A 14,114-nucleotide genomic window follows, 5' to 3' on the forward strand; every position below is an offset into this window, starting at 1 on the left:
TAGGAGCTCTTTCTACCTGACACACTTTTAAAGGGAAATCTTCAATTACCATGGGCTTGGGGGGCAGGACAACAAAAGGTCTGTCTGGTGACTTTATTCTCACAGCCTCAAGCAGCCACTGAAATGGTTTCTATGTAATAGAAATACTAATCTAGTCCATATAATTTTGAGAATCCTTTATGGAGGACTGAAGGGTGTTTGAGCCCTCTGGCTGTTTCAAAGAGATTTTCTGCAGCTTACACATTTACCTTGCCAAAAGCTTAGCTGGGCAAACAAACAGAATCCTCTAAATCACACTTGCTGTTGATTTACCATCAGGCCTCCTTTGCAGTTCGTTATGGTGGGTGAAGCCTTGTGGATAAACAGAGGCCAAAGCCGTGGCTCTCCACCCGGCCACGCCAAAGGGATAGGGGCTGCCTTTAAGTTGGGGCCACCTGGCTTTCAGATTTGGGAGCTTACCTTTCTTCCCACTTTGGTACAGGATTAAGGTGACCAGAGGGGCAGTTCTCTGGCCAGGGGAGAAAGGAGGTCTCACTGGCTTTGCCCTGGGTTCCAGGTCTGCCTCCACTGTGGGGAATGAGATTGATGGCGGCATCTGGCTCTCCCTTCCCACCCCATCAGAGCAAAGAAGCAATTCTGATTCCCTGATGACAATTCAGCACCAATAGCTGCTTAAATAGGGGAGGGAGAAAGGAAAGTGGGAAATTATGATGAGGAAGGTGACTCAGAAGAATCTATGGAGACGTGAACACACAGACTGTTGGAACACACGAGCATGCAGATTCGCACTCTGCACATGGGTTACTGGGGGCTTTTTTGTGGGCAGATGCACAATCTGCATATATAGCAAGTGAGGCGCACAGAACACGCATGCGCACAAACATAAGCAGGGAGGTCTGCACGCAAAACCTAATTCTCAAGAGTATCCTCGTATGTGTGTAATAAGACAAGCTCACATTTCCACAGCACTGTCCACATGCCTGGCACCATTCTGAGATCTTTACATAACATTTGTTTATTTAATCTTCCCATTGTCACAAAGAATTACCACTCATTTTATAGCTGAGTAAAATGAGGCACAGAGAAGCCAAGTAATTTGCCCAAAATCACACAGGCAGTAGGCAGCAGCCGGGTCTAGGGTCTGTGCTCTTAACCTTTACGGCACCCAGTACAATATGCCTGCACAGACACCCCTCATGTGTAGACTTACAATTCCATATGCACACACATGTTCACACAGCTAGCCACGAGCTGAGATGGCCCTTCCTCAGACACACCACATTTCCAGGGTCAAATGAGATCACGGGACTTGGGTTCAGGCCAAGATTTAGACTGGGGTGAAGGATACTGAATTTTAAAATATCATGTATTCCTGTTCTCATCAATAAGTGCTCCTCCCAACCCCTCACCTTCCCATCAGCCAGCAAGCGGGGTTAACTCCTGGCGCCACAGGGGGCCTCCAGGGCCCTATTCCATTCTAACTTACTGGCAGAAGTGATAAGCTTGTAGTTCAATAGCTTTATTTTTACCTCTAGGTACAGACAAGGTAGGGACTGTGGGATGTGTGCCTGTAACCCTATTCTTGGGTCTCCATGGGGCTTGGCCAGTGCCCATCTTCAAAGACCGGTCTCCAGAGATACCAATTGAAGAGGTGAGGGGCTCTGAGGTGGTGTTCCCACTCGGCATTCCTTCACCAGGCAGAAGGCATTAGAAGAAATGTGGGGACTGGCTTGCCCTCCATAAGATCCCCTTCATGGCCTGGAGGGAAGAGGAGCTCAGCAAACTAGGAGGTGCGCCGTGAGAAACTGCCTGTTCCTTCCCCCTATGGCCTCCTGGTTTCTGAAACAATGGGCTCAGTCCCAGCAGAGCCCAAAAGGAGGGTCTTTGGACTCTTCACACATATATGCAGACACCAGAACTTGGGGAAGGGCTCTGGGAACCTGAACGCCCTGTGTGAGGCAGGCTCTGGGCTCTCAGGGCTCTGCCCAGGGCCTACTCCTCTGGGTGGGGTCCCTGGGAAAAGCCAGCCCACGTGTCCTGCTAGTCAACTAGGCTGCAAGTGTCCTGTGCTGGGCACTAGGGCTATGGGAGGGGGGCAGTCCTACAGAGCCAGGGCCCTCAAGGAGCTCACTGTCCCATGAGGGAGACCACGAACACATTGACAACAGGACCCTGGGGAGCAGGGGCTGCCATCAGGACAGGGGTGGAGGAGAAGGAAGTGTCAGGGCAGGGCTCGCAGAGAATGTTTGGGTTTGCACTGAGTGTTTAAGGGCCACTAGGCAGAAATCAGGAGAGCAGGACCAAGGGTTCTAAGAAGCCGGGGCTGCCTGCATGAAGCCCCAGGGAATAAGAGAACACGGAGTATTCTGGCCCTGGGGACGAGCCATGTAGGAGACTCAATCTCTCTGCTTCCGGGATGGACAGATAAATAGGACAGCAGCAGCAGAGGGGCCCAGCTGATGCAGACCCAGAGAAGGGACAGGATGGTAGGCAGAGAGTACACACAGCTAACCGCCATGTGGCTCCAAACAGGTGTGTGTGACAGGAGGCGTCTAAACAGGTGCTGACAGAAAGGGGAGCCCAGAGAGACCACTGGGCATCATGGGTGCCCAGACCATGAATTCACTTATTTATTTATTGAGGACGTGACAAGCACTAAAAAGTGAATGAGGACAAATCTTTGGTAGTTATGCGTCTTACTGTAAATGAATTAATTGGCAGCAAGGTTAAGCTTCAGCATTTATGAGTTTTGTCACTGTGAATCACCAGCTGGAGCTCAGCCACCCTGAGCTCTAAATCAACCTTTTAAGCCCACAGTCTGGGGACCAGACCCCGGTGGCCATATTAGTTTCAACCACTCAGTGGGGCCCTTCCCCATCACCAGCCTGGTGACACCCCTGCTTGTTTATTCAAACTGCTTATCATGCTATGATGGCTTCTCTCCCCCTAGACCATGGGCTTCTTATTCATCTCCCCATCCCCAGGCTCAGCAGTGCCTCCAAAGGTAGAGGTGCCCAATAGCAAGAATAAATGTGGATGGATAGGGAATGAACAGACAGAGGATGGATGGTTTGTTCTTCTGGGCAGCTAAGCTCAGCACCAGGTGTCGGTGACCCAGGGAGTGGCATCAGCACAGTTTCTGGTGAGGGCAGCAGGCAAGCGTCCCTGGAGGGCCTCTCAGGGAGTCAGCAGGGAGTTCTTTCGCCTAGCAGCTGTGTGGAGGGCTGAGTTTCAGATAAGTGTCACAGCTCTGCTTACACACACACACACACACACACACACACATATCCCAGTCCTCTGCTCCCACGCTCACTTGCTACCTCGATCCTGGCACTTATCAGGGCTCACCTTAGCAAAATTTTGAACTCAAACCAGTACATGTTCGATCCCCTGCTCTCCCTCCAAAACTCCTCACTTGTTCTCTTGGCTGACAACACTTCTGTCTTCTGCCCACAGGTCCTTCCTGCTAAGAGAAAACCCACTATAGGAGGGGAAAGTCCAGGATTTGGAGTGGCATGATCTGAATTCCTAGTCTGCCACGTATCCATGCAAACAAGTCACTCAGCCTCTCTGAGTGTCAGGGCTCTCTCCTGTGAACCCACAGTGATAATAATGTTCGCTTCTCCAGTCTGACAGCAAGTGATACACTGTATGTGAAAGTGCTGGGTAAACCAGCAGACATGACGCTGTTGTTGTCATTATTACTGTTAGAAGTTAGCAACCTGTCCAAGGAAGCATTGAATTAAATGTCACAGGGTCTGGTTATAAAGACCGTACTCCACTGCTTGCCATAAAACAGGGGCAATCCTGGTGATATGGCAGAAAGGGCTAATGTACCCCTTGTGCTACAAAAGTGCCCCCGAAATATAATAAAAATAGCTGGGCTCTAAGTGTGAGGAAAAGGGGGAGTTCATAGGAGGAGCACATCAGATACTAAAGCCAAGTTAGCCCAGGGAATGTCAGATCTGGCTACAGCCCCCAGCCCAGGCTTGGAGCCAGGGATTTAACACCCACACAGGGCAGGTTTGGCCTTGGAAATTGCCAGCTCCAAGGAGGGATACTTGAAAATGCTGCCCACCAACCTAGAGATAAAACAAGATATTTAGATGGAGAAAAAGTCTCCCGTAAGAAGCAAAAAGGAGAGGGAAATGGGCAGTGACTGTTTAATGGGCACAGAGGCTCCCTCAGGGGTGATGAAAATAGTTTGGAGCTAGAGAGAGGTGATGGCTGCATAACATTGCAAATACTAAATGTCACTGAATTGTATGATATAAAATGATTTAATTTTGTATTATGTTAATTTCGCATCAATTAAAAAAGAAACAGACAAAAAGTGTAATCCTTTACCCCACACATACCATGAAATTCCAAACCAGGTTATCAAAGTAAAGAGCGGCCTTAAGCCCATGAAAGAACAGGGTGCCCAACCAGAAAAAAACAAAACTAATGTGTAGGGCATGGGGAAGGGGAATGAAAAGGCTAAAGAATTTACAGCCTTCAGCTGGGGATGGTGGCTCACGCCTGTAATCCTAGCACTCTGGGAGGCCGAGGTGGTTGAATGGCGACACCCCATCTCTAAAACTGGCCGGGTGCCTGTAGTCCCAGCTACTTGAGAGGCTGAGGCAAGAGGATCGCTTGAACCCAGGAGTTTGAAGTTGCTGTGAGCTATGATGCCATGGCCCCCTACCGAGGGCAACAAAGTGAGACTCTATCTCAAAAATGAAAATAAATAAAACGTGTACAGCTTCCATGAGGAAATAACGCCCCATAATGGAGAATTAGCAGGTGCATAAACAGGAGAGCTGATATGCTAGGAAGTTGAGCTAATAGAACTAATAGGACTATCTGGAAGGGACTATAAAACAAATATGTTTAAAATAATTAAAGCAATAAAAGAAGGAATAGAATTCATAAAGAAAGAATAGGACACCATAGAAAAAGAACATGTGTATCTGAAAAAGAACAAATAGAATGCCAAAAATGAAACATATAGTCACTGAAAGTGAGGCCTCAACAGGTTAATCAGCAGAACCAGAGGATCCAAGAAATGGATCTGAACAAAATGCCCAAGACGCAGCTGGCAGGGAGAAAGAGATGAAAAATGAGAATTCAGGAGAGACAGAGGGTGGAGTGAGAGGGTCTGAAATATCAGAGGGGCCAGTGGGAGAGAATTGAGAGAATGGAGGAAAGTAGATTTTTGAAGAGATATGGATGAAAAATTTCCAGAACTGATTTCATCATGAATTAGCTTGCAGAAGATCTATACCCCTGGGAAGCAAACGGCATAAATAAAAATAACTCCACACCCAGAAACGTGCTAGTGAAGCGGCAGAGCGGTGCGAGGACGAAGTCCGGCACACAGTGGATGCCACACTCAAACTGCTGGGAGAGCACGAGGGGAAACCTAGCCCGCCGCAGGCGCTGAACCATCGTACAGCAGAGGGCAAAGTCAGGACTCTTTTAGACGAATAAAGCCGAAGAGAGAGGATCACTCATAGACTGTCCCGAAAGAAACCCAAAAGTTCCTTCAAGAAGTGTTAAACTAAACGTCATTGGAGAGTGAGATGCAAGGAGACACGATGAGCAAAGTAACAGACAAAGAAATTAAATTTAAACAATTGTGCAAATCAACAGCAACAACGGAACAGGAGTAGCTAAGCCTTAGAGTCAGTTGAGGAATTCAAGTTTTACATTCATGTGTAACACTTGAATCCAGTGTATTCCTACCCCCAGATTCCCTCTGTGGGAATCTGCCACAGCCACCACTGAACAGACGGAGCTATCAGGGGCCGGCACAGTCCCTGGCCCTGGGGCCAAGATGATGGTGTGCCCTGAGCACGCTAGGCCCTCTCAGGCCACAGCTCAGCCAGGCCTCTCAGCCACACATAGGCCTGGAGTTTCTGGGTCATCCCTCCTCTGCTGGATCTGATGAAAAGCACACTGCAAGGGGTGGGCTCTGGCAGACCAAGTGGCCACTGAAGGGGCCAGGAGACACCACCTGTAAGTTTGGGGGTGTTGACTCCTCGTGGGGAAAACAGTGACCTAGAGGAGTGGGAGATGGGGGACTGCACAGAAAGACTCCCCCATCCCCCACCCCCGCTGACTACCATGCTCCCTGTTGCCCAGCAGGAAGGGGATGAACAGGAAGGGGATGTAGCGGCTTGTCAAGCAACACGCTGGGCCTCTTTGCAGCTTCCTCATTCGCCCCTGGTCAGCACAACAACTGGGTCCCTTAGCATCATGTGGCCCAGGGGTTCCTGAAGTGTGGTTCCAGTCCAGCAGCATCAGTACTCCCTGTCTGACTGCTTGTGAGAAAAAAAGGCTCTAAGAACGTGGTTCTGGAGGAAAGGTGATGGCCCCCTGCCCCCTCCCAGAGCTCAGGGGATGTTCTTGTGCAGGATCCTGAGGGTTCAGCATTCTCAGTTCTGGCCTCTGTGGGGTGGGGAGGGAGAAACGGAACGGCAGGGCTACAGGCCTCAGCTCCTACCTCTCCAACCAGCACCCCGTGCCCTATCACACTTCTTCAGGCTCTCACCAGCATTTCTCCCACCCACCAGCTCCCTAACCCTCGGGTCTCCTCTCTCATGAGCAGGGCAGGCTGGTCCCCCTGGCCTCTTCCTCCTATCACAATAAGCAAGATCAAGAGGAGGCTTAGAATGGCTGACACCTGCCTGGTAGGGGTTGAACTATGTCCCTCCAAAATCCCTACGTGGAAGTCCTAACCCAGCACCTCAGAGAATGACTTTGTGAGCTAATCAAGTGAAAATGAGGTTGCTAGGGAGGGCTCTAGCCCGTTACGATTTCTGTGCTTATGAGAAGGAACCTGAAGACGTGCACCCGGGAAGAGCACCACACAAAGGATGGAGCTGTGCTTCAAGGAGAAAGGCCTGGCTCAGATTCCTCCTCCAGCCCTCAGAAGCAAGTTGCCCTCTCCACACCTTGAGCTCAGTACCTGTGGTACCTCCTATGACATCAACGCCCCTCCTAACCCAGCCAGCCCCACTGCTCCTTCCAGCTCAGATCTGCCCACCATGGTCAGGCCTCCTCCATGCCCACCTCATGTCTTTGCTGATGGGGTTCCCTCCCCTTCAATGATGTCATTCCATCCCTCAAGGTCCAGCTCAAAGACTCACACCTCAGGTCACAGCATTCTGTCCCACTGAGCTCATCTGTCCTTGTCTGGTCTTTTGCATATCGGGTGTCTGGGCTATTATGTAATGATTTTCCTGAGTGTTGATCTTGCCTTCCCAACAAGAATGTAGATTTCACAGGGCAATAGATATTTCTAACATTTGCCTTATACTCTGCAGCTTGGCACTCTGGGGAGGCCATAGAAGGCATCTAATAGATACTGGCTTGAAACTCCTTTCCACGGCACCCTCTGTGTTCTAGCCACCTCCTTCTTCCTGGCTGCAAGCTGCTTGAGGGCAGCAACCATCCATCATCTGTATCTATGTTCCTTGTATCTTTTGTAGCGGGAAAGAACAAATATGTGAGGCTTTAAGTTCATGAACTCATCCTAGAAAAAGTGCTCCATACTTCACTGGTGAATATCACTACGTTCACCCTCAAAGTACGTCCCTTGGGAAGCTATGCAACAATGCCAGCACCTAGTCCACCCCTCAAACACTTTTTCTAGAATGAGTTCGAGAACTTAATGGTCAGACCTTGTACACTGACAGCTCTGATGGCCATTCCAGAAAAACAGTTCTGAAATTGCTTGGAAAGGTGGGCTAGGCGCTGGCATCAGTGCATAGCTTCTAGAGAGGAGTACCTCAAAGGTGACCATAGTGGCCAGGTGCAGTGGCTCATGCCTGTAATCCCAGCAGAGGTGACCATAGTGGCCAGGCACAGTGGCTCATGGCTGTAATCCCAGCAGAGGTGACCATAGTAGCCAAGCACAGTGGCTCATGCCTGTAATCCCAGCAGAGGTGACCATAGTGGCCAGGCACTGTGGCTCACACCTGTAATCCCAGCAGAGGTGACCATAGTGGCCAGGCACATGGCTCACACCTGTAATCCCAGCACTCTGGGAGGCTGAGGCAGGTGGATTGCTTTGGCCCAGGAGTTCCAAACCAGCCTGAGCAAGGGAGAGACCCCATCTCTACTAAAAATAGAAAAATTAGCCGGGTGTTGTGGCACATGCCCATAGTCCCAGCTACTCAGGAGGCTGAGGCAAGAGGATTGCTTGAGCATAGGAGTTTGAGGTTGCTGTGAGCTATGACACTTCAGCACTCTATATAGGGTGACAAAGTGGGACTCTGTCTGGAAAAAAAAAAGGTGATGGTAGTGATATTCAACAATGAGACATGTAGCACATTTTATAGAATGAGTTCAAGAACTTAACTGTCAGACCTCGTATGCTGAATGGATAAACATGAGCACATGGCAGAAATTAGTCACCACGTGCCCCTTACGGATTGCAAGGGATCCGGGACCCTATGCACATTATCTGGAAAGGACTTTGTGGGTTCAGGTTTACACATGCAATGAGCATTCTCCCAGGGAGAGGGTTCATGGAGGCTTTGAGCAATTAAAGTAAGAGCCAGTACATGCTGAGAACCAGTGCCACAGGGGAAGGAACTGGCACTTATTAAGCACCTACTCTGTGTCTGGTGATGCAGGCGTTCCTGTCCCAGTTCACATGAGCAGACACGGAGGTTCAGAGAGGTAAGGTCTTGCCTGAGTGCAGGGGAACAGACAGCCTGTCTAAGCAGTCCAAGAGCACATACTCTGGCGTCTGGGTTCAAATCCAAGCCCTGCCACTTTCTAGCTGTGTGATCTTGGGCAAGTTAATTTCTCTGTGACTCAGTTTCCCCATCTATAAAATGAAAGAGATAAGGATGCCTACCTCTTAAGTCTGTTGTGGGGAATAGATGTATCCATGTACCCAAAGTGAATACAAGGGTGCCTGGCACACAGCCTGTGCTCAGAAGACAACGAAGAGGAAAAGAAAGAGGCTGGCAGCGGCAGAGCGAGGTTCAAACCCAGGTCTGTGTGACCTCCGTTATCATGACCAGTACCTAGGGGGCCATATGCCCTGTCTCTCTGCTGGAACTCTCCTGTCCTCTCTTAGAGAAACCCCTCAGTCCTGGCTTTTTGATGAACTTGACTTCCTGGTGGGCAGGCCTGTGACCACCAGCTCAGCAGGTGGCCTGGTGGTTACATAAGGAGTAGATCAGAGCGCTGTAAACCTCCCTTCCCAGTCAGCAAAACCCAGCCCCTGTACAATAAAGACACTTAGCACTTCCGCCTGGCTCTTCATTTTCCAAAAGCTTTACCGCCGTCCACTAATGGAAATTAGAACAGGAACACATTCTTCCATTCCCGGAGCCCTGTGCTGACGTCCAAACTCCCTTTGTAATTTCCCCAAGTCCATCACCATGCCCTGAGGTAGGACGGTCCACTCACATCCCTCCTGCTGAGGCTTTACAAGTCTTGCGTCACAACCCCGGCCTCACTCATTCACTCCACAGAGCAGCAGCAGTAGAGCCTCTGTCCTGATTACACTCCTCCTCCTGGGTCCCTGTAGTCACCCCATCCCAGGTGAGGTACAAGCCTATACCTTGTCCTAGCCCAGACCTCTGCCCTGCTTCTGAGGAACAACACCCTTTTGAGATTTGTTTTAGGTGTGTTTCTTTGTTTTTCCTGCAAACCATCATTATCGAACTCATTTAAGGGAGCATTTTTCATTCATCCCTGTAATGCAGTTAGAATTGAGTTTCTCCAGCATTAGGAGAGATGTAACAACAGTAGGGGAAAATTGTTATTTCATTCCCAACGTTAACACACCCACTCTGCCCCAATTTTCTCTCTGGTGCTAGCTTACTTCTACCTACCCGATGGCAAAGAGAATACTAACGAGGAAAATCACTCTCTAAATGAGAAGGCAGAAGCTATGGGGGTGGATTCTCTTCTCAGTCATTAAACAGGGGGCTCCCAGCTTCCCTGACACTCTTGTGAGGTCAAGGGAACCTTCTAATGCCCCCTGGAAAAGCCCCACACTGGTCCCATTTCACTGGTCAGAGGTGAGTAGAGAAAGGGTCCCTTAGAATCTGACAAGGCCCTGTGATCATTGTTCCAGAGAGCTTAAGTGACTTTCCCAAAGCTCCCTGGCTGGGAGGCCCAGATCTGCAGGCTCTTGCTCCTACATGCCTCCCACTACACAGCCCTGCCCCTCCTAGGGAGCCCGTGGCTGCCAGCAACTCAGCTCTCATCTTTCTGGGGGACACTAGGCTTCAGTTTTCTGAGCCACTGCAGATAAACCAGGGAAAAGGTAATGTTCGTCTTTCATGCATCCACCTTTTCTCCAGTATCCCCCAGTCCTTTTTGGAAATTCTCCCACCTCCTGGTTTGCCTTGCCCCAGCTATCTTCCTCCTAGGTACTGTGGTGTTGCCATCCAATGACCCAGCCTTCCTTCATCCCTCTCCTGCTTCCATCCATCTCTCCCTCCATCCAACAAAGCCTTCTCAAACCCACTGTGGCCTTATCTCTGTGTCAGGTCCCCCTACTCCTCCCCACTTGCTCCTCAGAATGTCCACTCCAGAAGGATCCACTCCTCCCCAATCAAAGCCTAGAACTGACCCACTTCCATCCACCTAGTAAGGAGGTTGATCTGATGGCCAAACCCTTGCTAATGAGCTTGCACAAATCCCGTTACCCCTTCTGAGCCCTGGCAGCAGGCAGGGACTTTGGAGCCCTTTGGCTGAGGCCTGCTGCCCAGGTGACCTGGATGTCAGTCCTACCTCCCTTCTCCTCCTTTTCCCTCCTGTCCCCACTGAGGCCAGAACAGCAGTAGCCTCTACGTACGTATGCAGAAGTCTCCGTTCTCATAGTAGCCAGGGCAGCACTGGGACCTCCGCCTGTACATGGTCCGGAGGCCTCGCCGATACGCTGTCTTATAACTGATCCTAAGGCACAAGGGAGAAAGCGACTTGAAAGTATTGAAAATCAATCACTCCCATTTAGAATGATATTTGTGTTAAGCTATATTGAGGATGCCATTCAATAATTACTTTAAAATGCATGGTGGCTTCGAATATGAAGGAACACAATAAAAAAATCGATGGCGGGATCTGAGCTGTTGTGATGCAGAATGTATTACCAACACAGCGTTTGCTAAACCGCTGACTTTTCCCCAATCTCTTCTAACTAGAAGGGCTGTAGAAGACACTTTCTGGGGTGACATTGTGGAGGGGAACCATAAGCTTCTCCTTGGTTCCTTAAAACCTCCAGGTTCTGGGCTGAAGTTGCCCATGAGGTCACCTGGACAGGAGTCAGCCCTGAGAGCTTCTGTGGGAGCTCCCCACTCCCCACCCCCACCTCCACCAAGTCAGACAGCGCACAGCCCTGGATGTTGGCCCATCAACCAGGAGAACTGAAGCAGCTCAGCAAAAGGGCCCTGAGTCCAACTTAGTCTCAGAGAGTGACTTAATCCCCTGATGACACCAAAAATGACACCTCCAGGAGGAGTGCCCCATGTGGCACCCCTGGGAAGGCCTAAGCTGACCCCTCACTCTGCAGAGGAAAGAGGTTTACAAAACAACAGATGCTGTTGGACTGGGGGTCTGATGCCCAGCATCTAGTCTTCTGACTTAAGTGTTTAGACTTGGTTCTGTGCCAGAGAGATTATAGGCGAAATCTCATTTCATTCTCCCAAAACTCCTGAGGCAGGTACCATTATTATGCTCCCTTTATTGTATTTATTTTATTTCTCTTTTAGAGTTTTTATACTTATTTTATTTTATGTTAGCCTCGACTTCCCCTCCCCCCTTTTTTTATGGATGAGAAAACTAAGATTCAGAGAAGTTAATGACTAGCACGGCTCATAAATTGGAGTTGGAATTCAAAGCAAGCTCCCTCTAACTTCAAAGGTCCCTCTGACTTACTCTCCTGTCCTGTGCCAGTGCTCAGAGGCCTTATAGATGGTTGCAGTGAAGGAGTTAAGAGTGAGGAAATATGGAGGTGTGAGACCTGAGTCCTAAGAAGGGAGTCAAAATGGGGTAGGCAAAGCCCACTCCTCACATGCTGAGTCAAAGTGGTGGAGATGTGGAGTGGCTGTAGAGACTAGAGAGAGGGGAAGTGACCTGCCCAAGGTCATGGATGTAACTCAGACTCAACCCCAAGTCCTGGGGCCTGGAAGACAGAGCTCATTCCATTTGCCCAACAGCACCTGGAGGCATCTGCCCTGTGGACCCCTCTTTGGCAGCAGAACAGCAGGCTCTGGTCATCAGAGGAGCCCACAGCCTGCTTTCCACAGAGGGTCAGGCTAGCTTGGGAAGGGAGTCCTATAGCACAGGCTGGGACAACCCTCCCAGTCTTTAAAGACCTCGCTTCATGACAAATGACAGTGTGGGACTCTGGGGAAATCTGTGGTATTTGGGAATGTCGTAAACTAAGGTCATTCTACTTTATCAAAAGCCCATACTGGAGGGTAGGCTGGCCTTGAAGGGAAGCTCTCTCCCCAGCACAGGAAGGCAGCTCCCGGCAGTCTCGGGGCTTGTGTAAGAAGAAGTCTTCAGAAGAAGACTGCCCGAGGATGGACTCAGAGGTCATCCAGTCTGTCATCCCCAGCAACCAGGATTACCCACAAGCCTTCCCAAAGGGGAGGTGATCTCAGCATCATTAAAGCCTCTCAGGAGGGAACTGCCACCCTTGGCTTCTGGCTTACCCATCCTTCTTTGCTCCCTGTGCAGGGACGTTAGGGGGGGGAGGACAGCTGAGGGTAGGGGCAAGCACCAAGCTGCTCTCAGGAGAAGGATATTGAGTTAAAACAAGCCATTCTATACTGATGCAGACAGATGGTGCAGCTGTCGGCACACACGCTCTGGGTCATCAGGAAAGCAGCAAGGCAACTCAATAATTCAGCAAAATAATTCATGTTCCAGGAATACAGCCTATTTTAATAAGCAGCCACTCACTCACCTAGCCCTAGAGGTGATGGACGATCACTCTAGCTTCCAAGAACCCAACAGAGACACACTTTAGAGCAAACTTGGCTCTTGCTCCAGGCTTTCCAGGGCTCGGGGAGGAGCAGGACTACTATTTCTGTCTCTGCCTTTGACCAGACCACAGGCAGCCAATTCTGGCAAAACTGGAGGTGGGAAGGGAGCATTTGGGCCCATCTCCTTGTTTCATAGTCAAAGGCTAGAGGAAGGGGATACAGTAGTTTCTATTGGGAAAAACCTCTCTGCAAATAACAACTATAAAATTTAGGAGGAAATATAAGAAGGTACTAGAGAGAGGACAGAAGCAGGCGGATATTGGAGGGGTGGACATTTGGAAGAATGGAACAACCCTGGGAAATTGAACCCAATAATTTCCCCACCTGGGCAACCAAAATTCAGATAGAAAACACACAATCTTACTGGTTTGAAGAACTGCAGGACAAATCCAGGGTGGACTCAGAAGCTAGTTAAGTGACAAGGGAAATCTTAGAAAGGAGAGAGCTACCGAGAGGGAGTCCCAAATTCTTAGTAAAGTCTCTGCCTGAACTTCTGGCCCCTGAATTACAGGTAAGGAAGGTAGATGCCAAGCATTCTAGCTAAAGCTAAAAATACTGAACTTTCACAGTTTGAAACTTGAGCCAAGCAAACTGGCTGTTAAAAGAGGTAAACAAACAAACAACAACAAATCAACACTCTCGAGAGGAACATACCAGAATCTAGTCTCTATGATATATCATTCATAATGCTCAGAACACAATCCAAAATGACTAGACATAAAAAGAAACATCCAAGAGAAAGGGCAATCAATGAAGACCAACTCTGAGATGACCCAGATATTGGAATTAGCAGGCAAGGATTTTAAAACAGCTAGTATAGCTGTGCCCAATGTCCCACTGCAAGTTAGCAGCAAAATCTCAAAGACAACGAAGGCTTGGGCTTCTCAGCACAGAGCAAGTTTCTCCATTCACATTGCTGCCCGCCATGATTCCTGAGTAATCCCCAAGGAGGGACTGGGCTCACAGGAGGGAGCAAAAGAGGAAATCTGAAATCAACACAAATGTTCAGCAACTTGAAAAGAGCCCACCACGTGGCTTTTCCTTCATTCTCTTATTTACTCTCATCTGCTGGTTTCCGACCCCTCATATAATAATGTCACCTCACATGTG

General features: G+C 49.4%; 1 protein-coding gene across 19 annotated transcripts in view; it reads right to left on the minus strand.

The window, feature by feature from the left end:
• MEGF11 (multiple EGF like domains 11) overlaps nucleotides 1-14,114 on the minus strand; it is a 407,430-nt gene that overhangs the window by 246,901 nt on the left and 146,415 nt on the right. For 18 of the 19 annotated variants that reach the window (XR_008380529.1, XR_008380530.1, XR_008380531.1 and 15 more), the window contains one exon: nucleotides 10,811-10,911. The exons of the other annotated variant lie outside the window; for it this stretch is intronic. Coding sequence is in view for 15 of the 18 variants with exons in the window: in XM_053592998.1 (XP_053448973.1) it covers nucleotides 10,811-10,911 (101 nt within the window). In the remaining 3 variants the exon portion in view is untranslated. The remainder of the gene's footprint in view (nucleotides 1-10,810; nucleotides 10,912-14,114) is intronic. 19 annotated transcript variants of the gene reach the window in all.

Source organism: Nycticebus coucang, chromosome 6, assembly GCF_027406575.1.
Source record: "Nycticebus coucang isolate mNycCou1 chromosome 6, mNycCou1.pri, whole genome shotgun sequence".
Classification (NCBI taxonomy): domain Eukaryota; kingdom Metazoa; phylum Chordata; class Mammalia; order Primates; family Lorisidae; genus Nycticebus; species Nycticebus coucang.